The following is a 23,948-nucleotide window of genomic DNA, read 5'->3' as shown; positions in this document are numbered from 1 at the left end:
AAATCGCGAGAGGCAGAGCTCGCTCGTCAGCACACCGGGCGCTGGAAGCGGCACGGGGAGAGACAACTGCAGGGCCGAGTGTTTGTGTTCTTGATGGAAAAATGCAAATCATTTCCTTCCCTTCTGCTCCTGTCATGGTCCATCACTTGAGTCCATTTTCACCTTGCTAAGGGATTCGGGATGGGCCTTCCTGCTTTGGCACCTAATTAATCTCTCACAAGCCTTATCTTGCAGCCGGCCTGCCTGGGATGGCCCCTATCCTACAGCAGTGGCTCAGGAACAAAATTCCCTCCTTTTCCTTTACTTTCCTTCCTTTCTTTCCTTCTCAAGCTCCCTCAAGCAGTTGAAAGCATGATTCTTCCCCCTGCCTTTGAAAGGGACATGTGTACATCCCGGTGTTACCAGCAAATAGCGGGACACACCACTCTGGTAGGTCACATTGTCCTACCAGAACTGCCAGGTGCCACAAAAATGCACAGCAGGATTGTCAGAAAAATGGTTGGGCACTCAAAAAGCCCTTACAGTGTAATAGGCAGGCAGAAAATCATGGGTCACTTTTGCAAAATGGCAAACCTACCCACAAATAAACCGACGTGATCTGAGATGGAAAAAGCACATTCTCTAGTGTGAAACTTTGCCATGAAACTGTGAAACAAAAAGTTATTGTATTGAAGTTAGCTTTAGTGTCATGGATCAAGTGATCATGAATATCAGATATAGTGTGCACTGAGCTTTAACAGCCGTGATACTTTATCAATAATTTAAAATGAGTCCTTGTGATAAAATAACACATGTAGTCTATATAATGGATAATACTGAATAGTATAATGTATTATCTATAATAGAAAAACATAGATTGTGTAAAATGATACATGTAGAATCTAATATTCCTTTCAACTACATTTCCTGGATAATATTTCTACTGAGAAGCAACTTATCTCCCTCCTGCTATCTCTTCTGTGGGGACAGGCATGGCGTTCAGCTCAGCACAGCGTGTACATTTTAGTCTGTGAGAGGGAAAGGCAGTAAAATAGGGCTGAGAACTCACTTGGTTAGCTCAGCGATCTGGGAGAGTGCCCATCAAAACCCTTTAGCTCTACTGGCCTGTATCTGATCTGCAGTGCTGTTGATACAAAACCTGCAAGAGCTCTGAGAGTCTTCTGGCAATGAACAGGCAGGAGGGAAAAAAAAAATCACATCTTTAATTCCCTCTGCTGACAGCTTCCTTAATAAATATTGTAAGAAATTCTCGGTTAAGAGCCACCCAGTAATCTAATTTGCAAGCCCCAATGATATATTCAGCAGCCAGCTCAGGGGAGGTGCATTTCTACTGACAGCATCACATGAGCAGGGAATAAAATTTGGAGCTGTCACCGAAAGCTGTAGTAATTTATGATGGGTTGTTGGTTTTTATTTTTTATGACTATTTTTTTTGTCAGCTCTACAAAGAGGATAGAACTGCTACTGGCTTTACCTTGAATAGATTTTTCCTAAGTATGCACTCCTACTTGTACGTTTTCACAGGTTATAACAATACAAACACCGCAAACTGATGATTTTTTATCTCTAGCTGAAGAAATCATAGGCTGAACCCCATATCAGCATGGGTCACTGTTGTACACAACCATGCTGGGTGGAGAATGCCTGTTGATTTCAGTCCCCTTCCCATCTTGACATGCTCATGTGGACGTTACGCCTTTGCCCTTCTGTCTGTCTAAATAATCCCAGATTTGGTTGTTACCTTCTATCTTGCCCCAGCGCATCATCCGTGGGCTCTTCTCCTGCATTCCTGTTAAAGGATCATCCCTCTCTGCTGTACACACAAACAAGGCAAAACAGAAGCCAAAAAGCTTTTTGAGATCATCACCGTATAGCCACCTCTAGCTTGTTTTGAAAGAAGTGATTCTCTGTTGTCTGCAATGGGAAAAGCTTCCAGTCTTGTGTTCCAGCCAAATCAGGTTCATACGCTGATCTGAGAACGACCCATAGTGTTGTCTCAAGTTAATTCATTAAAAGGTAGGAAAACAAAACAGAACAAAAAAGCAAATAAAAACCTCTGGGATATTACTTCATGGCTGATCTGCTGGGAGAAGGCAGGATGGTAAACAGGAAAGATGTGTAAAACTCGCTACTGATTAACTTGTTTCTTGCATTGTTATCCTGAATGGCAAGTGCTATATTCCTGTTATTCTTTTGCAGTGAGAGATGCAGATACACTCTGCGTGGTCATAAAGATTCGGTCAATAGCATTGAATTTCTTCCGTTCTCCAACACCGTTCTCACAAGCTCTGCTGACAAGACTTTATCTCTCTGGGATGCCAGAACGGTAAGCGGCCTTTTTCTTGGTCTGTCTCAACCCAAATGATGCCATGGTCGGTAGGAGAAAAATGAAAGCCAGTACAAAATTAAAACAGAAGGTAAGGGTGATGTAGCAATACATTAACTCATTAACACGGCTATTATCTACTGACCAAAATGACACCATTTAGCATTTCCTTGACATCTGAAATGCCAGGGTCCTCACAGCACAACAAATGGACGTGCACCTAGATGGCTGAACACACTTAGGCAGCGGGCTCAGCAGTGGTCTGAAGTGCTGTGCACTGTGCTCTATCAGTTCAGTAGCTAGGACAGCCAAGGGTCAGTTTTGTCTGGCTTCTTTTGTAAGTGCTGGCATGTGCTTTAACTTATGTACAGAGGAAACGGGGAAAGATAGCATAAATATAAGATGCAATAACATGGAAGTCTGAAATATTTATTCTTCATTTAGGAGGAATTCTCCCCAGAACTCTCTCCTGATTTCTCATGAAATATGTATGGTTTTCTCTAGAATATATCACTCTAGGCAGTTTCAAAAACTCTCTCTCTTCCCTTATTCTTCTCTACCTTCATTCTTTGGTATAGGTATAAATGGATTTAGTACCTTGCAGAGAGTAATTGTCCCTGGTGCTTTGCAGACCAATATGTAAATCCTATTCAGGTAGAATACAAGTACAAGGCAAAAGGATTTTTTTTTTTTCTCTCTTTCATCAGAAAATTCAATAATTATTGCTGCTGTTGTGGTATTTCTCATAGATCAACCCTTGAAATTCTCCAGTTGCCTCTTGAGTAGGTAGTGCGGTCACTTTGTGTTTCCCAAATGGTATAGAAGTACGAGATTCTAGCCCAGAGTAGAGAAAGCTGAATTCATGGGAAGGAGTTGAGAGGAAAGAGGCAAAGAGCTAATGCTGTGTATTAATAGACATTGTCATCAGAGCTATACAAACACGGGATGAGAAAAACTGACATGAAAATGACAGTGGAATATTTGAGATGCTCATTAGGCAATTTCTATTTATGGATCATAGGAACAGCCTGAGTAGAAGGTCATTTAATAATAATCTTGGGCATAAAGCACAACAAGTTAAAATGAAACCAGTCAAGACTCATTATTATTAAATGCATTGGTTTGTAAGAATATTTGATATCCAAATATGAATAATTCAAAAAGAGAATACATATTGAAATACAAACAGAAGTGAAAAACTCAGTGGAAAAATGGATTTCTGCTTTGCTTTGTTTTCAATAAATCCTGCATGGAACTTTATTGTGCGAATATTTCAGTAATTTTGTGCTCATAGCAAATTAACAGCACTGTAAAAGAGTTTCTGTTTGATAAACTTAGGGCAAAAGCCTGCTTGATTTTTCTTCATCAGCACTGTTTTTCAGCGTTGGGTAGTATTGCTAAGCTAGAAAAGACCTTTTATGAAAACAAAACATTGTGTGTGGCATTTTATTGTGTGTTTATTCTGTCCAGTTGTGTCCCCATCCAGGGGAAAATCTTGCAGATTTCAGATACATGCCCACACTGAAGCATCGCTGTAGGTGGTGGAATCGCTGTGAACATGCTATCACCCTCTAAATGCTGAGTGATAGTAAATGTTCCCTCCAGAAAGATGATGAATGATTTTCTCCTGTTAATTTGGAACAGAATATTTTCTCACCTCTGTGAGATCAATTAGCATTAAGGAGTACATTTAAGGTAATTTTAATGAAACATGAAAATCATACTCCGGTTTGTTTTCTCATAAATTAGATTCGTATTATTAATCACATCTTGCTCTTCAATCATTAACTTCAGTCAGCTCTTTATTATTAAAGATAATGGATGCAGGGAACTGTAAGTCAGAGCCGTGTAAGTTGAATGGACAATGAGCTCTGGATTTGGGGTAGAATGGAACATAAATCTTTGTAATTACTAAGCTGAGGCTATAATGCAGCCTTCAGACTTTGGAAATATGTGACTTTTTTCTTTTTTTTTTTCTTCCTTTTTTTTTTTTTTTCCAGATAACATAGGGTGAGCTGTAGTGGTTAAAATGCATTTACAGCCCAATGACTGTAATTTTAAAACAAAGTTACATGTTGCCTATAGGGAAATGATAACGCAGAAGGTACGGTATTTAGATGTTTATGGTTCTTTCCATCCATCCTGGGAGGAAAAACAGAGTTGGTGTTGGATTTGGGTAGGAACCATCCTCATGCTGTGCCAGACTCCTAGTGGATGAGGCTGAGGCTGCTGCTCATTTGTAGGGGTTTCTTGCCAGTAAGGCTGATGGTGCTTGTGCCAAGATAAGCTGTGGATTTCATGTCTCTTTATGCCAGTTTCATAGAAAGACAAGCACATTCTGGCTTTTTACCAGAATATTTTCTTGCTGACACATCACAGCAAGCATCTCGACTCATGAATTGCAAAGTGCATCCGGTGATGAGTGTGAGAGGTGCAAATGAACATGAGACCCCCAGAGCACAGGTTCACCTGCTGGGGTTAATTCTTCGTGTGATAAGCGGTCTGCCACTCATCTGCATCTCCCCCGGTCTGATGAGTCACTTCTTGGGGCTGCGCAGGTTTGCCAGGATAACATTTGAGCCAAGCTGGATCTTTGCTCTTTCCCAGGCAGATAAAATGCCAAATATTTATACACTTAAATAATTAAATAGGGGGGGGGGGGAAAGTGCTTTTTCATTCTGCGTGTTTGAAACTTATTGATTTAGTAACTATCTCATCTGCTTTCTGCTTTTTGAAATGTCAGGTGCTACAAGCAGATATTTCGTTTGTTAAGAAGTTGTGCACTGGCTGTTGTTTAGAAGTCAGCACTCGGTAGCAATGCCCTAAGGACTGTGTCCCACCAGGATTTGGGAAGACTTGCAGTGTAGACTTAAGTATTTTATATTTTTCTGTTTGATTGCATGAAATAAGAAGCGTGTGAGATAGTGTTTGGCAGTTGTTGTCTATTTTGGTCTTTACTGATGCTCAATTGCTTGTTGTTTAATATTTTAATTGTCCAGGCTGTGTTTCTGACTTTATGATTTCCTTTGCAATGCAGTCTGGTAATTTAAGACAAGCCTTATTTTTCTGCTTTCTTTCTGCAGAAGACTGCTGGCACACAATACAAATGAAATGATCCCATTCCCACCCCACTATCAAACTAATCTCCCTGACATCCAAACAGGAAAGCATCAAACATGTCAGCTTTTTACTGTCTGGGTCAAAGACGACTTAAATAGGGGTAAGACAGCTCAGCAGTGGCCAAGTGTAAGTTCTAGTTTTGTGCATAAAGTTTTATCCTCGACAGTAATTTGTGGGCTGAACAGCACTATCAAAAGTTAAAAGCTCCGAGGTAGTGTGTTCTTTGATGAATAATGCAGGCACCAATCTCTGAGGAAGAAGGGAAGAACAGGATGAGATTGTGCAAAGTCCTGCCTTAAGAGTGTCAAGTAATTCCTAGTAATGTTACCTGCTCTTGTGGAGCCAGAACCCTCCTCATAGGCGAGAGTGAAATTTCAGCCTGCCCTGAACAAAGAGGGGAGCAGGAATTCAGGCAGAGCCCCCTCCTGGGCTGGTGCAGGGGTCTCGTGTTGGATTTAAAAAAATAAATAAAAATATTTTCTTACAGCCCTTTTAAAAGTTATTTCCTAATAAATTGAGGCTTCTGTCCTATTGACGCCAGCTTGTCATTTTCTGCTAACGGCTATTGAGTGTGTTAGCCAGGGTTTGGTGGAGTAAAAGCTTCCATGCAGTTAGGTCTCTGCGATACAACAGGGGAACCCAAAATAAGGCTACATCTGGCAGAAGGGGCACTGCTCCCCTCAGCTGTCCGGCATCTCTTTCCCAGGGGTCCTCTGCTCTTCCACAGTGTGGCTGGAGGTGGGGATGGAAGGGTGATGGCTGGCACTGCCTGCTCTTGGCTTTCTGTCTGTCGCGTTAAAGGGGTGTAGCTGATTAACCGTTACGGGCCCGGTTGGATTCAGAGTACTGAACCAGTCGGACATTCACCAAAACTGGGGGTCCGTTCGGACATTCACCAAAAACGTAATAACCGCCTGGGGGTCCGCTCAGACATTCACCAAAAACGTATTAACCACCTGGGGGTCCGTTCAGACATTCACCAACAATGCATTAACCGTCTGGGGGTCTGGTTAGATTCAGAACACTGAACTATCACGGATAACCACCCTCACCCTCGTTGCATTAATGAGAGCTATCACAATGCAATCAAGTATGGTTTATTACAGCAACAGATAATCAGGTTCTTTTGGATTGCCGGTGATAGTGACTATCTGCAAAAGCAAGCTAGTATGCATGAAATACACAGGTGTTACAGGGGTTCTAGGTGTGGGTTCTAGGTGTGGGTTCTAGGTGTGGGTTCTAGGTGTGGGTTCTAGGTGCGGGTTCTAGGTGCGGGTTCTAGGTGTGGGTTCTAGGTGCGGGTTCTAGGTGCGGGTTCTAGGTGCGGGTTCTAGGTGCGGGTTCTAGGTGCGGGTTCTAGGTGCGGGTTCTAGGTGCGGGTTCTAGGTGCGGGTTCTAGGTGCGGGTTCTAGGTGCGGGTTCTAGGTGCGGGTTCTAGGTGCGGGTTCTAGGTGCGGGTTCTAGGTGCGGGTTCTAGGTGCGGGTTCTAGGTGTTACAGGTGCGCAGCCTAGAAATAAACGCGTTAAAAGGATCAAAGACTCTATAGAGATTTATAAGCAAATATTCAGATCTCACCCAAAGGCGTCCCAATGGGGGGGGAAGAGAGGCTCAGCCCGTCGACTGATCCCAGGAGTCAGGAGGTCCTAAGGATGTCGTATGTCCTTGGGATGGTATCTCCCCTGACGATGGTATCTTCCCTAACATCCCCTCTCTCTTGGGCCAATTTATATTATTTTCTATCTTTTAGGTGGAGCTTGAGTGGCTCTAGTCAAGCATATCTTAGTTATGATTGGTGTAAAGTTTTCCCGTTTCCGTTTAAAGTAATAGGCTCCGAGAAATTCAGAGCGCATGCTCAGTGAGGGGTGGTCGCACCTTGGAGGCGGGTAGCTTTTGGGATGGAGGTGTGTTTTGGTATTATAATGATATTATAATGAGCAAAAAGTACACTAGGGTACAGCATTTGTCAAAACATGACAGGTCTTTGGCTTAGGGTGGCAAAAAGTGCAGCTTTGTGCACAAGAACAATTGAGGCCCCACCTGATTACAGAGCCTAGCCGTGGTGTCTCCACTCCACTCTACGCTCCGTGGTGTTCCTTAGAGCTAGCACACCAAGTTTCCCCAGCGCGATAGCATCTAAGGTTGGGAGCCTAGGGAATGCTCAGATAATGCAGTTATGCCCTACCCTGAAAGCCTCTTCAATGCTGTACCTTTTCCTTAAAAGTGTGAATGTTAGTTTTATTTTCCTAGTTACTTCAGGCATTTACACCACACTGTCATCTACCCCATGGACTTTTAGATCCTGACATGAGCTGTCTGGGAGTTTGAAGTAGTAGCTTAAATCCCCAGTACTTGGGGTGGTGGTATTTGTGGTTTTACAGTCTCGCCAAAGGCATCAGAGGTGAGGCACACAGATCATTTAAGGACAGTGGCTGTTTAATAGGGCTTTTCGCACCGTCTCCTACCTGAGAATAGATACACCAGCTTTTGAGCTCTCTGCTAAGGCTGCCAGCTGTGGTGTGGCATTAAAACAATGCGAGCTAGCTGCTCACGTGTTTCTTATGGATGCAGAATAACCACAAGGATGCTGATCTTAAGCTCAGGTGTTGCAGACTTTCCCTTCACGATGCAGCCTGTCCGTCCCCTGCGTGATGCCTGGGGCACAGCACTGCCCTGCTGGTGCAGCCGGATCACGTCTCATCGCCAGCTCCCCATTGGCCTCTTCCTTCGATAACCTTTATTTGTTCTCCTCATGAAATACAGGCTATCTTTTAGACCTCTGATTTGTCGGTATTTATTTTGTCAGGCTTTAGTTAGCTCTGAATTGGTAGTTCCCTAAAACAACCTATCCCGTCTTTCATTTTCCCAGTGAAATACAAACTGTCTATTAGACTGGTTGTTTTACAACATAGATTTTGGCAGAACATATTTTTTTTTCCTTTTGTAGGGGTGCTGCCTGTCTGTGGGGGGACCTTAATGCCTGTGTTCATCAGGCATTCACTGGCCAAAATCAGGAACAGTTTCCGAGTGTGTTAAGGATCATGCGTGGAGCAGTCCGGGGAGTTATTTGAAAATCCAGCCTGGTAGTCTTTACGTTTTTTGGCCTAGTGCAGTTGATTTATCCCTGAGTAAACACCTTGGACACAAAATTATCAGTCAGTATATCCTCAGGGTATTGGGTTTGTCAGTTTTATTTGAGCCCTTTTGAACTCCAGAGGAATGAATTCAAGAGCCGAGTGCATATACGGGATGGGTCATTTAAAAAACTGTTGACAGGCAGTATGTGGTTCAAGTCAATCCTCTTCAAAAGTGGGTCAAAATTGAAGTTGTCACTATTGAAGATGAAGAGTTCTTCCGTGAGAAACTCAAATCTCTCAGTGTAGTCGAATTATTTTGCTTTGAATAAGGGGCGCACAAGGATAGGCCCAGTTCCTGGCGTGCAGCGTAACAAATTATGTGTTCCTGATTTTGTTCTGTGTGTTTGTAAATAATGGGTTCATATTTTACAGCTCCCTGTCTTAATATGAAAAGGAGTTTATGAGTCACAGTAAAATATGAAATGAAGAACTGTGGTGATTTTACCGTACTGGGCAGCTAAACCCCAAATAGGTATGAATATGGATTATGTTTTCTCCAAAAAGTACTACCAGAGAAGAGTAAAACTGGAAGAGGGTTGTGGGATAGCAGTTTGGATGCCTGCATAGTGACCTAGTGCTTGTTCAAAACCAAAAATATAGCTGAGGAAAAGTGTCTTGATTTCTTTCTATTCCTAAAAAATGATTGGAAAAAAACATGGTATGGTCACCGTCATTTTAAAATATGCTGCATTCTGATTTTCCTCCAAAAATGTTGTCCCTCAGCCTGGAACGGTGACTCTGCCCATCTGTCTTAGCCTTCCGTTACTGACTTGTCCTTCCTTTTTCTTGCCCAAATCAAACCATCGAATCCAAAGTTTTTCTAGGTGTATAATCAGTTGATCTCATGGGCTTTTTTCCTTGTTAAACTCGGTTTAAATGAGGCTCTAAACATTTTAGATCAGACGAGTTACCTTGTTCTGCAAAGCTCCAGGTGAATTAGCGGCTCTTAAGAGGTTATAATTACTGTTTTATTAAGCTGTTCCTGTTCATTGACATGCCTGCTCCTGTCCGTTGGACATTCGGGTCCTCTTGCCAGCTGGAAGGCAGCCCCATTTAATGCCTTGTCTTCCTGTGCCTTGTCTCCGTGACGTAGAAAAGCAATGCTCTTGCTTCATTTCAAGGAGATGCCTAGGAGAAGATGAGACAGGTCCATAAGTTAAAGGCTAATACCCAGCTTGCCTCCTAATTCACGTGAAATCTGTAAATGGCTTTATCTTGGCAAGCATGTAGTTATTTGGCTTGATGGAAGTAACGCGTTTCCATTGTGATGTTTGCAGTCATTTAAGCTGCTGCTGGAGGAGTCCTCTGCAGCCTGAATGCTTTGGTCCTGAATGGCCACGGGTTCCCCAGGGGCTCTGCCTGAGTTTCCTGCTGCTGCTGCTGGTAATGCACTTGCACCCTTCAGGCAATGCTTCTGGCAGTGTAACCCGTTCTGGTTTTAACTCACCGTGTGTCTTAGAGGGAGTCTTGGCTCCCTGCTCCTGTCGTTGCTTTTCCCAAAGGGAAGGGTCCTCTGGCCCTTCTCCAGCAGGTGCCAGTGGTACCTGCCTGTGAAGTCCTGCTCACTGCCAAGCTCACAGACTCGTAGCACCCCGACAGGTCAGTGCAGCTGCCCGGCCCCTCTGCAAGCTTTTGTGCTTCTCACCAAAGCTGCAGGTGGGCTGGAAGGCTCTCTGTCCTTGGAGGATACAGTAGGATGCTCTAGCAGGGTAGTACTGGCTCCTTATGCTTTCCCAGACAGGGGGTTGCTGCTTGCCTAGGTGTTCTGGAGCAATGCAGCTGCCTGAAACACTCAGTTCTCAGCTGCATCACAGCTCCCTGGGATACTCCACTCATGTGCTGTAAACCTGCACAGGCAGGCAGTGAGGAGACGGCGGGGCGGAGGGGGCTGCTCGCCCGCTGCTGCTTGAATCGGATCTCACCGGCTGTAAAATTAGAGTGGATCAATTTTCAGTCGCTGCTGGTTCTCTTAGAATATTAGTAGCAATTAGAGAGCTATAAATAGGTAAATTTAAAATTTGTGAAGTTGTAGCCAGGGGAGAAGTCTGGCTATAGATTTCAGTAAACACTTAACTAGTGGCGTGCGGTACAGGAGCAGGCTCTGCTGGAGCGTGCAGCACGATGGCATTTGGTGTGTCCCTGATTATTTAGAAATGAAGTGAGAGGAGGAGGCTGCATTCCCGTCTGGGCAGCAAATAGATTGACCTGGATCTGAACTTCTTACCAACCACCTGTGTACATCTCTAATGCGTGCCCATGATATATTGCAGTAAGGAGGAATTTAATTTTTATGTCACCAATGTCACTTTGAAACAAAAGGAGAGTAAAGTTCTTTCAGAGGCTTTGGGAAAGGCCTGGCTGCAGAGTAACATTTGCATTGACTTCTTGGTCCTAAAACTCTAATTAAATTATTGATTATGAAGCTGGCTGCTTTCTTAATAGTTCCTAATGTAACAATTAAAGCAAAGTAAGTAATTAAAAATGAAAAGATCAGTCTGCAAGTACAATCTTCAAAAGGTCATTTTCAACCTAATCGCCTTTTGGAAAGAGGCAAGAATAAAACAAATGAGTCATTAGTAAAAAAGCAATTTGGTGTGTGTATGTGTGTAATAATGTTCTTAGCAGATTACCACTGGCCACGCAATACCTAAATTAATTAAAAATAATAGCTAAATTTACTTAGAAGGTATTATATTAACACCCCTGTTCCCAGATCGGGCTCCGTTGTGCTCCTGCTCTGGGCAGCTCGTAACCAAGGCAGACACCAGCAGCTTCAGCCCAAGAGAGCACCACATTGCAGTGCAACCATTCTGGTGTTATTTAACATCACAAGCAATGTTTTGTGCTACACAGACAGTTTGTTAGCAACTTTTTTGTAAGCAGGAGAGGGAAGGAGAAATGTGCTGAGGTCAGTGAGGTGGCCCCTGGGTGTTTCTAGACGTGAAATGTAGCAGGGAAGGGAGCACAAAGGTGTTTGCCAGAAAATGTTCAAAGCACCGGTTAGCACTGTCGCCTTTGACAGGGCAGAAGTGAGAGGTGACGCTGGAGGATTTAAGAACCAGTAAAGTTTAGAATTTATGAGTGAAAAGCAGTCGGTAGTAAGCAAGGCAGGCAGCCAGGCATTGTTTGCCTGCCCCTGAAGGAAGAGGTACTGCATTTTGTACTGATGGTGTTCTGTGCCTACAGCTTTTCACGCAGCACTCATGATGTTACATGAAGTAAAATCTCCTTTTGCATCATCTCATCTCTGAGATTTAACTATTGTGTCCTGACAAGCCAGGGAAGGAAACAGATTTGAGATGAACGCTCTATTACAAATGCTGCAACCTCTGCCACAGATGTTTTGATGTAAAATGCCAAACTTTAAAGCATGGATGCCAAAGTTTGCAAAGCAACCGAGTGCCATATTCAGCACCTCCCGTGCCTGTACAGCATGCGTGTGGCAGTGCACAGGGCCATTCACTAAACCAGAATTCAGATAAGCAAGTACAGCAAAGAAATAAACGTGTCGGGTGTCTAGGAGCTGTCTAATGTGGTGAGCTTTATAGACATTTGGGGAACTGACCTCCCACATTACTGTGCACAGCAACACGCTTCCTCTACACACTTCCTCTAGACAGCAGTTGTGCTGCTCGCTTCACTTAGGTTCTGCTTCAACACGTTTGCTCAGAATCCTGCTCTTGACAAGGCAGAAGGGGGAAAAATTACCATGCCATTCAGATCGTATGAGAAATGGATACATCTGTTAGTCTTTTAAGCTAACGGCGTTGCATCTTAAATGGACTTTTCTTTCTGCAATTAACTGTGGAGTTTTCTTTCTGCACATAGTAACTGAAGAGAGCAGGTTACAGACAGGAGTTCTTTATGAAAGGTCCTCTTTGGGGATCAGTGTTTCTGCCTGCACACCTACAGTGCTCTGCCACGTTCTGGTGAAGAAGTGGTATGGGTAGGTTGTGAACCTTCCCTTTATCTGCATTCCCCAAGAGCTGTTTTTATGTGCTATGGAGCACAGAGCTGCTGGTCTCTCACATTGAAGTACGGTGTCTGGACCTGCTCATCTGCACTAAATATGCTATAATGGGGTTTTGCTTTGCACATTCAAAGACTACATTAAATTAGTACTACAAGCATGAGCTGCTTTATATCACAACTGTAATCTACCATCCCATCCCAGACACAACTGTGTGAACTTGTTTAAGGAGGCTGATGACCTGGTGACTGGGGCTACACGTTCTCAAAAAAATCTGTTAACAAAAAAAAAAAAAAGCAAACATGAAAAAAAAAAAGCAAACATGAAAAAAACAACCAAACCTTAGAAATCACTTTGCCTTCTCCTAACAATAATATTGTGAAGTAAGTAGTATATTTTCAATAAACAGCTTTCCACTTTGGTAAATAGTGAATCAAAATGTTGGTGTTTACCCAGCCTGCAGTCCATCTGTTGCTTTGTATAGATCGCTCCTTTCTAACCGCTCCTGCCGGTGTGCAGATTTACTCCATTCTGGTTCTGCACAACCTCAGTGGGTGGCTTCTTTAGACTCCCTGTTCACACCCCACTGCTAGAACAGAAAAAGAGAGCCTGGCTGAGAAAAGCTCGAACTGTAAACAGGCAAGCCTTTGGGATGAGTTCAGCTGTGTGTTTTTTATTGAAAGACTGGAACCTCAGAGCTTGCAACATACCAGCTAAAAAGAGATTTTCTTGCTGTTTCAAATCAAAATGAAGCATTCCGTTTTTGACGAAGAATAGTCTTGCAAAATGGCTGAGAGGGTCCTGGGTTCTGGAGAAAAAGTTGTAGGCTGTCAAAAAATGCTTTGAGTAGGATGTTCCATGCAGCGTTGATGGATAGTGAAAGTTTGCAATGGTAATTCATACTTCAAACATTTTGCCTGATAGAAATTTTGTAGTGTATATGTTGAATGTACAGAGAACTGGCACACGAGCAGAGGTTTACAACAGCATTATGCTCTGATGCCCCCAGGGCAACAGCATGGAGAGGGCTTGTTCACATTTTATGGTCCAAGCCTAGCGTGCAACTCTTTGGTTATAATTGAATTTCAGCTTCCATATTTATAAGTGCAATAAACAGCCAAGGACATTTTGTATTAAAAGGTGTCGCGGTTTGTTGAATATGAAAATGATACAAAATTGGGGAGATGCTTCTTTTTTCCCTCATCTGATCAGGAATTTGTTTATGTATAGTATCTGTATCACCTCACCTCTTCCCTGTCTCCCCTTTCTCTTTTTCTTGTTCATCTAACCTGTGATTGAAAAGCCATATTAAAAGGTAAGGGTCTTGCTGTTTTATAGTGTGCTGCCCTGATAATGTAAAGGTGATTCAGCTGAAGTCCTAAAGTGAGCGATTGGAGTGGAGGAGCGATGACACAGCACCGTTGTACAGCTCCACTGCAGACTGTTCCACTAGACCGCCCTGATGGTACTTTGTGCTGCTGGTGCAAGTAGGACTGTGCATTCTCTCGTTGTCTTGCAGTTGAGCTGATGTGATGGTGTAGCTGCCAAAGTGCCAGAACTAGCAGCAACCTGCTGCCTGTGTACCCAGAGAACCCCAAGCATCCCCACTTTGCAGCAATGAGTAAGTCGTTGCTAATTATGTGCTGTCACTTATGTGAGGCAGCTAAGAGAGATCTCTCAGTGTCACCAAGCCAGGCTGGGCTTTCCCACCAACAGGACGGTATTCCAGTCAGTGCTGTGAGTTATGGCCTTCTTCTCCTTAACAGCCAGCTTCCCTTGCAGCACAGCGTTTGCCCAGGCTCTCTTATGTGGAGGCAGGCCTCAGAGCGTGGTGGCATCACGTGGAATTGCTTCTGTACGCTTTTTCCTCCTGTGCTTAATGGTGTCGTCCTTGTTTTCTCAGAACAATTAGGCAGACCTCAAGGATGCACGTTTATCAAAGCAGTCAGCACGCCATTCCTCAGCCCCGCCGTAAATCCCCCGTCGCACAGAGTCTCCCACGCCAAATCCAGTTGCGAGCGCACTAATCCCAGCACAAACGCTGCATTGGGATGCTTTGTGTCCCTCGTTCCTGGCAGCCTGCACTCTGTCAGCTCCCATTCAGGAGCACGGTCTCAGAGCCCATCTTAATTGTGATTCAGGTGATTTCAGAGCCAGGGCAGAAAAACAAGCTTCGGCAGCAGCATTGTTGTCTCTCAAGTTGAGATTTCTGGCACTAGTTCGCTGCAGCACTATTGAAATTAATTGTTTCAGGACCGAAAGTGTCCTGGCACAAGGACAGGAGGAATGAGGCACTGCCAAAAAGGTAGCACCAGTTGCTCCCCCGAGAACTGACTGTTCCTGCACCACTCAGCGTGGCTCTCAGGACAGAGGGGATTTACTGGTAAACACTGGTTTTATAGTTTATTTAGCTTTCCATCTTCTCTAAAAATAAATATGTAATTATTGCGTTCCTGTTTTTCGTCTTCTGTGGCTCAAGCCCAGCTTCCCTGTCTCCAAGTGCGTTTCAGGCCAGTGTTTTGCAAATGATAGTATTTTGCATGCCAGTCCCTTACTCAGCTGATTGTTTCTTTCCCCTCTCTCTCCTCCAAAATGCTTTATAGAGAAGCAATAATCTTTCAAAAAGAAGACATTTATCACATGCAGATTGGAAACACTGGGACAAAACTGATAGGCAAGAGGCAGAATTTAGCAACGTAGCCTTTGTACATAATCTTTCCCTGCTGGTGACTGGAATAAATATCAGTGGTCCAATTTTCCACCGTGAACAAGCCCAGCACAGGAAAAAAGATGCTCAGTGATGTATGCTGATACAACTGTGCCCCAGTCCCACTTTTTATTTAAATCCTTTCTGTTTTCTATTTGGTTTGTGCAAAAGCAACAAGGAGTTGCTTTAGCCAGAAGCACTGGAAGAACAGGTGAGGTCAGGGGCAGAGTGAGTCCAGTGGCACCTCTGGGACATCTCGAGACCTGCCCAGCCCTGCTGGCACAGCAGCCTCCAGGGAGTTTCATCCTGGGGAAAAACTGTGTAAAATATTTGAATAATTTTGGTTTAGGGATCTGTTTTTTGGTGGATTTGGTTCCATCTAAAATCTTCCCTTTCCGAATCTGAAAAATGGATTTTGCAAGACCTGCTGTGGATTTGCTGAGCAGTCCCATTTTTGGTTCCCTTCTAATCACTTTATTAAAAATTAGCCCTTTGTCAGCTCCTCTCTGAATAATGCAGAGCATCATGTCTCAGATTCCCCTGCCGTGGAGCGCCATGACCCGTGGTGGAGGCGTTGAGTTGGATACGGCCAGGAATGTGCAGGGCTGGTGCTGGTGCTGGCCCACGGGGGGCTGCCTTTCCCCGAGCACATTGACCCCAAGGGCCTCTCACTTTCTGAGACCTGGTATCAGGGCACAGAGCATCTTGGGAGTGGGAGGGGGTTATTTCAGAAGAGTAATTGTCTTACTTTAAATAGAACAGCATTACTGTGCCTAGGAAAGAACTTCTTCCTGAAGTTCTTTTGTTATTGCTTTTTTTTTTTTCTTCTTTTCTAATCCAGAAACTACTCTTTTCTGGAGTAAAGATGCACATATCTCGTTACCAAGATTTTATTTTCAATTAAGAGCCAGGTATTAACAAGGGGAGTGTGCCTTGCTATAAATGAGCTGTCATTGCACACACACCTGTAAGTTAAAAAGTGTGTCTGGGAGTGTGTGGGGAGTATGAGTATGCACATTTTTCTAGATTGGTTTTGCTCCCTCTGAAGTAATTAATAGTCAAGAGTAAATAGTTGCCTTTAACATTTCAAGTTTAACACATTATTATTGGAAGCTGCATGATAACTAAAACCCAAGTTAGCAGCGTCTTGTAATGATCAAAACTTTTTCGATGTGGGTGATGGCAGCCCATAACTGCCTGCTGTTTGATTTAGGTGTGCCACGTTTGAAGAGTTCAGTTATGTACGACAATGAAATCAGCCAAGCAGCTTACATTACTCACCAGTCCCGCTCAACATGAGCGATCGGATTGTGTTTCCTAATTAGCGTGTAAGGAAACGGATAATAAAGCTTTTTCCTAAAAATGCGTATTGTCAATTTCCACACCTCTACTCCAAATTTGCTCATTTTTAACCTGCCAAAATGAAATAAATGTTTGTTGAGGGTATGGAAAAGGTAATTACTTTTCTTCTCCTTTAACTTCCTCTTAATTAACTTTTAATGTATGCTGTTACTCAGGGAGCATTCCTTAATAGTAAATGTGTCTAAAATAGAAAAAGACAGAGATTTAAATGATTTAGACAAACATCTGCTTAACATAGAGGCATGAAAATTACAGAATCAGAAAAACAGTGGCTTACTGCCAAAAAAAAAAAAAAAAAAAAGAAATCCTTTTCTATTAATCTCCTTCCCTTGTGCATATAAGCTTAGAAGAAATGATCCAGCTTTCAGGTTGGGAATATATGGTCTAATGATAGAAGCTTTCTGAGCATCACCAAATTGCTCCATGAGCATCACCAAATTAAGAGAGATTTTGAAGGACAAGTTATTTCTGTTACAAAAAAATCAATATTTTGATTGGTTTTGAAGGAGACCTCTTTCTTCATTTCTATCTGAAATTAAGGGAAGAGTGGCAGTTTCTATCTATAGTTTCTGTCTACCTGACTATATAATGTTAATCCATAGTGTTATTAAATAATTGTTTAGATAAATTGGTTCTGTCTTTAGCAATTTAGAATAATCTTCTAAAGTAATGTTCAGTAAGAGTGTATTAAAATAATTGCCTGCTATTTATTTTTCAGCAATATTCATCTGTCAGAAATGGCATAACAACAAGAAATACTTTGTCAGACTGGCTAGATTTCCGATAGTTGAATCAGTAGAGTAAATGCTATTATGGTTGTACGGAGCTTCCCAAATAATGATAGAGATTATGGGTGTGTTACAAACCTTAATGCAAACCGTCTTTTAACCTTGCTTGACAGTAATCTGGTCAAAGAGAATTTCACCACAAAATGCTGATTTACCCAAATGTTTCTGCGGAAACAACTCTATTTTAGTATTTTATATTTCTGTGACATGCTGGGCAGTGTCCCAGGAGCTCTGTTCCTCATGGCCTGGGTTGCGGAAGAGTGGTGGAGCGCCAAGCTGGGAGCCCCCGCTCCTGGAAGAGAGCTGTCCTCCTGTGTGAGGCATGGAGCCCAAGGACGTTGAGCACGTCAGTTCTGTCTAAAAAGACATTATGATGGAAATTTGCAGCCCCACGTCTTGTACCGTGCGTGCAAAGTGAGGCATACAGGCCTTTGGGGTTTTCCACTTCTTGACTTCAGCACAGCACCCTGCAACCGGAGCTATGCCAAGCCCCAAGGTGCTCGGGTGGAGAGTGCGTCCTGCGGTGTCTCACTGGGCTTCCCAAGGAAGAACGAGGCACGAAGGGGCGCAGCGTTGATTTCTTAGCAAGGCATGCCAAAACCCAGCCTGACTGCAGCCTCGGCCTTCTGCTTCATGCTGTGCTGTGGCACTGGAAGTGCTGCTTGGCTTGATCCATCTGGCGGTGGGCAGGGCGGACACGAACCGAGTCGTGCAGTACAAGTAGCCTTCTAACTCACAGGTGTGCCCTTCTTGGGCTAGGATGGAAAGACAGCAGATTGAAAACTTTCTGCGCATCGATATGTGGATGGAAAAATCAAATTACAGCATCTTCAGGATAATTGAAGCACTCCTCTTCAATAATTCTGATCTATTTTTCAGTTCCTAAAAATATACTTAAATCTAAACTTGTTAACGTTTTAGAACAGAAATTTGTTTTGATTTGGTAAGCCCAAACTTTTTAAAAAGGTAATTTTTGATGCTTCTGATATTTATTTACCAAATGCATGTCAGCTGATTTCTTTAAACTGACCCATTTTTTGATCAGGTGTGTGGTTTAACAAGTCTTTATGTCCTCCCCCCCAGCAAATACACAGTCAATATTTAGCTCTCGTGTTCAGTTGACAACACTTCTGTTAGTAAGAGGACATGGAAGGAAGTGTAAATGGGGTGAAATCCGGCCTGTGTGCTGGGTGTTGGGGACTGGTCCCAGGAACAACCACATATTCTGATTTCTTCTGGCTGGCTGGCTCTCCACCCGGGATCTCCCTCCCAAAACTGAGGCACTGACGGGAGGTACCACACACGGCAGCCGTGGCTTCAGTGCTGAGCGGTGCGGCTGTAGCTGCGGGGAGCTTTCTTGGGATGATGTACGTGGTGGCTGAGGGACTACAGCCCTCCTGTGCCGGGCTCTCTGCTACTTCTCTCCTGTCATACCGTGGGTCCTACCTTACGACATCCTGCCACAAGCAAGAGGAGTCAGGATGATACATGAGATGGCTTCAAGACAATAAAAATTAGGTAGACCTTGCTCCATTCTCCATCACTGTTACTGCCCCATCCTTCGAGAGGAGGGATCTGAGTGTGAAAGACAGAGGAGACAACAGTGTGGAGTAGAGAGATTGTGTTTTACTTCCCTGTCAGGTAACTGTGGATGGTGTGGGTGAGCAGAGAGAAAGATGATAGCGGGACAGAATCAAGCGTAAATGAGAAATATGTGCTGAGAAAGATGGAAGTAAAAGCAGTGGAAGAAACAAAAGCAGCGGTGCCGGGAGGAAGAGAGGACATAAAAGAGCTTAAGGGAAGGAAACAGCAAACAAAAACCAGGACGTATTATATATTTTTGTTATCTGTTTTCTGCTCAGAAGCTTCTACCTAATAAAAGGCTCTATAATAGTGATTGATTTGTAATCTCTAGTGTCATTGCCCTCACTTCCCCCCAAAGCCATCTGGAGGCTGTTTATAGCCAGCCCATTGAAAAGTATGAATTGCAGCAAAGAAATTCTGCCTGGCAGAAAGAGGGATTGGTAATCAATTCCCTTCCTGCCAGGCAGGGCTCCTGTGCTCCCTTCACATTTGCTGCCTGGTATCCTGTCTGCAAAAAGCCGCAGGGGAAGGTACCCGGGGAGGAGCGCGATGATACCGGGGATTACAAATCAATCCTTCCCATTGTTGCTGGAGCCTGCTGTTGACAAACAACACAGTTCCTTCGTTCGATAATGTAGTTGTTTTGAAGGATGAACAAAAAAATTGGGGAGCTTTCCAAGATTCCCTGCTGTCACCGGGCCCGGGGTGCCTGGGAAGCGACAATGTTCACATGAAAGGTGCACGAACAGGCAGGGGAGCTTGTGTCTTTCAAAGCTTGTGTTTCCTATTTTTTCTCTCTTCTTCGCGTGTCCAAGGAGCTGGGCAGACAGCATTTTGAGGAGAAATGTATTGCCTGCTCAGAAGCGCGAACAGAAAAGGCTGGGACCTGCTTGGGGTGAGACAGGGCGGTGCTGGAGGAGAGGTAGAGAAAATCAGCAGAAGTGTCATCAGCAACACTGTGAGAGGAGGAGAAAACAGCTCCCAGGAAGAAAACCCCAGAGGAGAACAGCTCTGGGGAAGAGTATTGGAGCACTAGCAGCCAAAGAGGCAGCGTGTGGCCAGGTGTCAGCAGCTTTTAGGGCCAGCATGGGCACAGGAAAGCACGGCCGTGCTGCACGGTAGGAGGCTGCAGGTGATGGGGTGGGCGAACATCGCTGCCACGCGTCTCCTGCACGGCCCTCTCAGGCTCCTGCTGGGGATACAAAGGGAATAAATAAAAATGTAAAAGAGGAATTACTGAAACTGTCCCTTGATAACTAAATGGTTGATCATAAATTGGAGTGTCTATGCAAATGAAGTAAATAATTAAAAACTCCAAGAACAGCACTGACTAGGTGGTTGATGGCTGGCAATTATAAAAGCTGAATTTTTAATATGCATACATCTAAGGAGCCAGTAAAAATTAGCTCCTAGACTAATGGACTTGCCTTTCTTCCAAGGCAGAATTTTAATGAGAGCATTATTTATAGCAGAGCCCAAGAACGAGCGTTTTCTTGCTCAGTCTCGTTTCTTCTCTGCTGACATTTTATTCATTAACCTTTGAACTTCTTTAGAGAAGAATAATACTCTACACAGCGGAGGGCAAAGATCACCCTGACCCCCTGAAATTAGTCACGGGTCATATATTGTTAAGAGAGTTACTTCTTCTAACAAATAATGTTTATAAAGCCCCGTTGGTGATATGTCCTCGTTTCATGCTGGTTTCTGAGTCATTTATTTGCAGTTCACTTCACTGAAGAGAAAACGAGCATCACGTGGTATCTCAGAGTGCACTGCTGATTCTGCCACCCTGTCTTGTACGGGGAGGAGACAGACATCCAGACGAGAGCTGGGAGCTTACCCTGGCCATATATCCTTAGCAGGCATGAGAGGTGCTCCCCACGTGGCTGCGAGGACACAACTTAGGGTTGAGCTCTGGCAGCAGCTCAGCCCTGTCAGCACGGTGACCCTGCGGCACACCTCGGGCTACGGTGTGTAGTGATGAGGGAGGTAGGAAAGGAGAAGGGAGAGAAAAGGAAAATAATGTTTAAAATACCATTTCTCATTTTAAGAAAACGGTGTCTTCTGAAGAGAAAATCTTGTATTTCATTATTTACTAAGGGAAATCACAGGGCTGAAAATGTTGAGCTGCAAGAAATATAAGCCAAGGGTCGTGCTGACTGCTCGCTGAATCTGAGAAATGGAGTTAAACTTTGTTTTGACCTGGGCTGCTTTTAAATGTGGTGTCAGGATCCCCCCCCCCCCAGCCTTCAGCCATGGATACCAGCAGACTTCCTTTTCTTCATGTTGCACAGGTGGCACTAATTTCATTCTCATTGAAGAGTAAGACTTCAATAGAGGCTCAGGCTGTTCAGTGTGTGAAATGCCGTGCAAGCAGTAGCTTTTATTTATGGCACTTCTTCTACCAGTGTTCTTGCAACTTGGGCATTCAAATGATTGAGCACTGAGAGCATCGCTCTACAAGAAGTGGCATTTAATTTGGTAGATGCCTGAACGTTGTTATGGAACAGGATTGTTCATGTGCATGTCTAATGCTGATAATTTTTTGCTGAATTAATTTTTAAAACTCTTTGGTTTTTGACACTAATGTCTGCTTTCTGAGATATCTTAGTGTTATCTTAGGATGTTATCATATTTGTGTCTGACTCAGGTACTCTTTCATCTTACTGAGAGTGCGTGGCAGCACTCAGAGAGATACAAAGGAGCTGGGAAATGTTTTTAACTTTCCATCACAGGAGCTGCAGGCTCGGTTTGAGACACTAAGGCCAAGACTTCAGCAGGATACAAAAGTGAATGGACATCTGTATATATAATGAGACCACACAGTGTGTAACGTAGAGCAAGATTAGGCTTGAAATAGTAGCTGTGGACAGCATCACCACCTGGCTGAACCTTCAGAAGTAGCAGGTTTTGTGTGTTGCTGGGTTGGCAAACTGAAGCACGTGTGGTTCTCCTGGTCTGGGAAGTGTCAGCGGGGTTAGAGAGGGCTGTTGAACCCCCTTGGCTGTGAATTATTTGCTCAGGTATTGTCTTGGCCACGTCACTCTTCTTGCTGTCACTGTTCTGTCTGTACGAAATGACTCAGCGCTGATATCTGCCGCTTTTATGAAACATCCATGGGCCAAAACCAGCCACTGCAGCATTGCAGCACAGAAAATGCCCAAATAAACCAATCTTCTGAAGTGGTCCTCCCTTCTTTCCTCCTGGTCCCAGTCCTGGTGGGATAACTTGTAGGGATAACTCGTTGCTGCAGCTGTGTGTACACTGTGCCTGAACAGAGCTTCTCCTCCTGGAAGCCTGCCAGACACGCATTTATTTTCTAGTGTTTCTGCCCTGCTCTTGGGTTTGCAGGTATTTCCTGAAAACGTCTGTGTTTCACTCGTTTCATGAAGTGCCACTGAAATTCAGGCTTGCATAGGGTCTGTGCATGCCCTGGCTGTTTTATCTGATGAAGGGTAAGTAGGAGAGTGTTGGCATGTTTCATTGCACTTAACAGCAAGCGTTAGAAAACTAAGCTTTGTAATGCTCCTCTCTGAGGATGGTTTGTTCACATTCTCATGGCTTGCTCAGGTTCAGATACTCACTCAGAAATCGTAGTAGCTCCCAGGGTCATTACTGACCTGCTCTGTCAGGCTTTGTCCCCTCGCCCAGCTCGACTTCTGCGTGGACCCGCTGTGGGCCTTTCTAAAAGGAGCTGGGCAGTGATTGCCTGGTGGATCTCTGTCCAGCCAAGGCTTGGTGGCCGTATTCAAAATGCGGGTTTCTGCACCAAGTCCTTTCATCCTCTAGGCAGTAGGATGCTGGGGGAAAGCCATGTTGATCCTGTTTGAAACAAGGGGGGTCCAAGTTGGCTTCTGCATTTTATTTCTACTCTGATTATTTTTTATTCATTTTGTGTTAAAAGACTCATTACCTATTAGAGCAGAAGCTTTTTTTTTTTTTTTGCCCTCAACCAACCCAGAGAGAGGTTGGCTGCTACAGGGTCCAGAGCACTGACGATGCAATGAAGTAAAACGCAACGGCAAAGAAAAATAAAGAAGTGACCTTATACATTGTAAAACATTTAAAAACAGAAGCGTTGCATGCTCTCTCAATGTGGAAGCATTCAACAACAAATCAATACCTCCCAATGGTGAGCACTTCTCATGCATCGTGTTAATCTCCGCAGCTCATCGCGGAGGCAGGAGAGCAGCCGTACTGGGGAAGGGAAATCATTTTTACCTGGATGGTCTATCAGCCCTCACCCCCTTTCCCAGAACAATTTCATGTGTGCTCCGAGTATTTAACTTTTTCAGGGATCAAAATGCAGACAACTTGTTTTCTCCTGTGCTGCTTTGTATTCCTGGCTGGCTGCTCCTCCCATCACGCTGCCGAAGGCCGTCTTCTTCTCTTCTTTGCTCCACACCTGAATTTCCAGGGGCTCTGCCGTGGCTTCTCGACATAGCAGGGCTGCTGTTCCCAGGGCAGAGAAGGTAGGAAGAAAGAAGTCCCAGGCTCGGCTTCTGATTGACAGTGGGCTGTGTTAGAAACCAATCTATTCAATCACGGCGTTGAACAAGGGCAGATTTTCATCAAAAGAAGCTCCCAGAGGGGTTCTATACTTTGAAGGGAAATGCATTAATTAAAGCACTCTAAAAAATAGTGGGTGAAGAAACGCATAACATTTCTGCTAGATTTTATGCTACGCTGAGCACTTTTTTTTTTTTTTGACCTTCATCTCCAAACGGTAAATGGAAATGTGGTTTTGAAAGCCTTCGCATGTGCTGGTAGCACAACTTGATTGTTTCCTCTGCAGTTCCTCCGAGGAAAAAAAAAAAAAAAAAAAAAGCAGCAAAAATATGATCCCGTTACCATATTTGCAGCTGAAGCTGGTTAGAGCCCAGGCAGACTAACATTAACAAATGATGATAATTAGGCTTGATTTGCATATTAAAATGGTCTTAATTAAACACTGAT

General features: G+C 43.9%; 1 protein-coding gene across 7 annotated transcripts in view; it reads left to right on the top strand.

Moving 5' to 3' along the window:
- Positions 1-23,948, top strand: part of SPAG16 (sperm associated antigen 16) — a 395,938-nt gene that overhangs the window by 249,044 nt on the left and 122,946 nt on the right. For 5 of the 7 annotated variants that reach the window (XM_038182154.2, XM_038182153.2, XM_038182152.2 and 2 more), the window contains one exon: positions 2,200-2,326. In XM_038182154.2, coding sequence (XP_038038082.2) covers positions 2,200-2,326 — 127 coding nt within the window. Of the gene's footprint in view, positions 1-2,199; positions 2,327-17,338; positions 18,454-18,491; positions 19,309-23,948 lie in introns of those variants that run through there. The other 2 variants (XM_038182156.2, XM_038182155.2) reach the window with 2 other exon arrangements.

The sequence above is a fragment of the Anas platyrhynchos genome, chromosome 7 (assembly GCF_047663525.1).
Source record: "Anas platyrhynchos isolate ZD024472 breed Pekin duck chromosome 7, IASCAAS_PekinDuck_T2T, whole genome shotgun sequence".
Taxonomy (NCBI): domain Eukaryota; kingdom Metazoa; phylum Chordata; class Aves; order Anseriformes; family Anatidae; genus Anas; species Anas platyrhynchos.
This window is presented reverse-complemented; position numbering and strand designations above follow the sequence as displayed.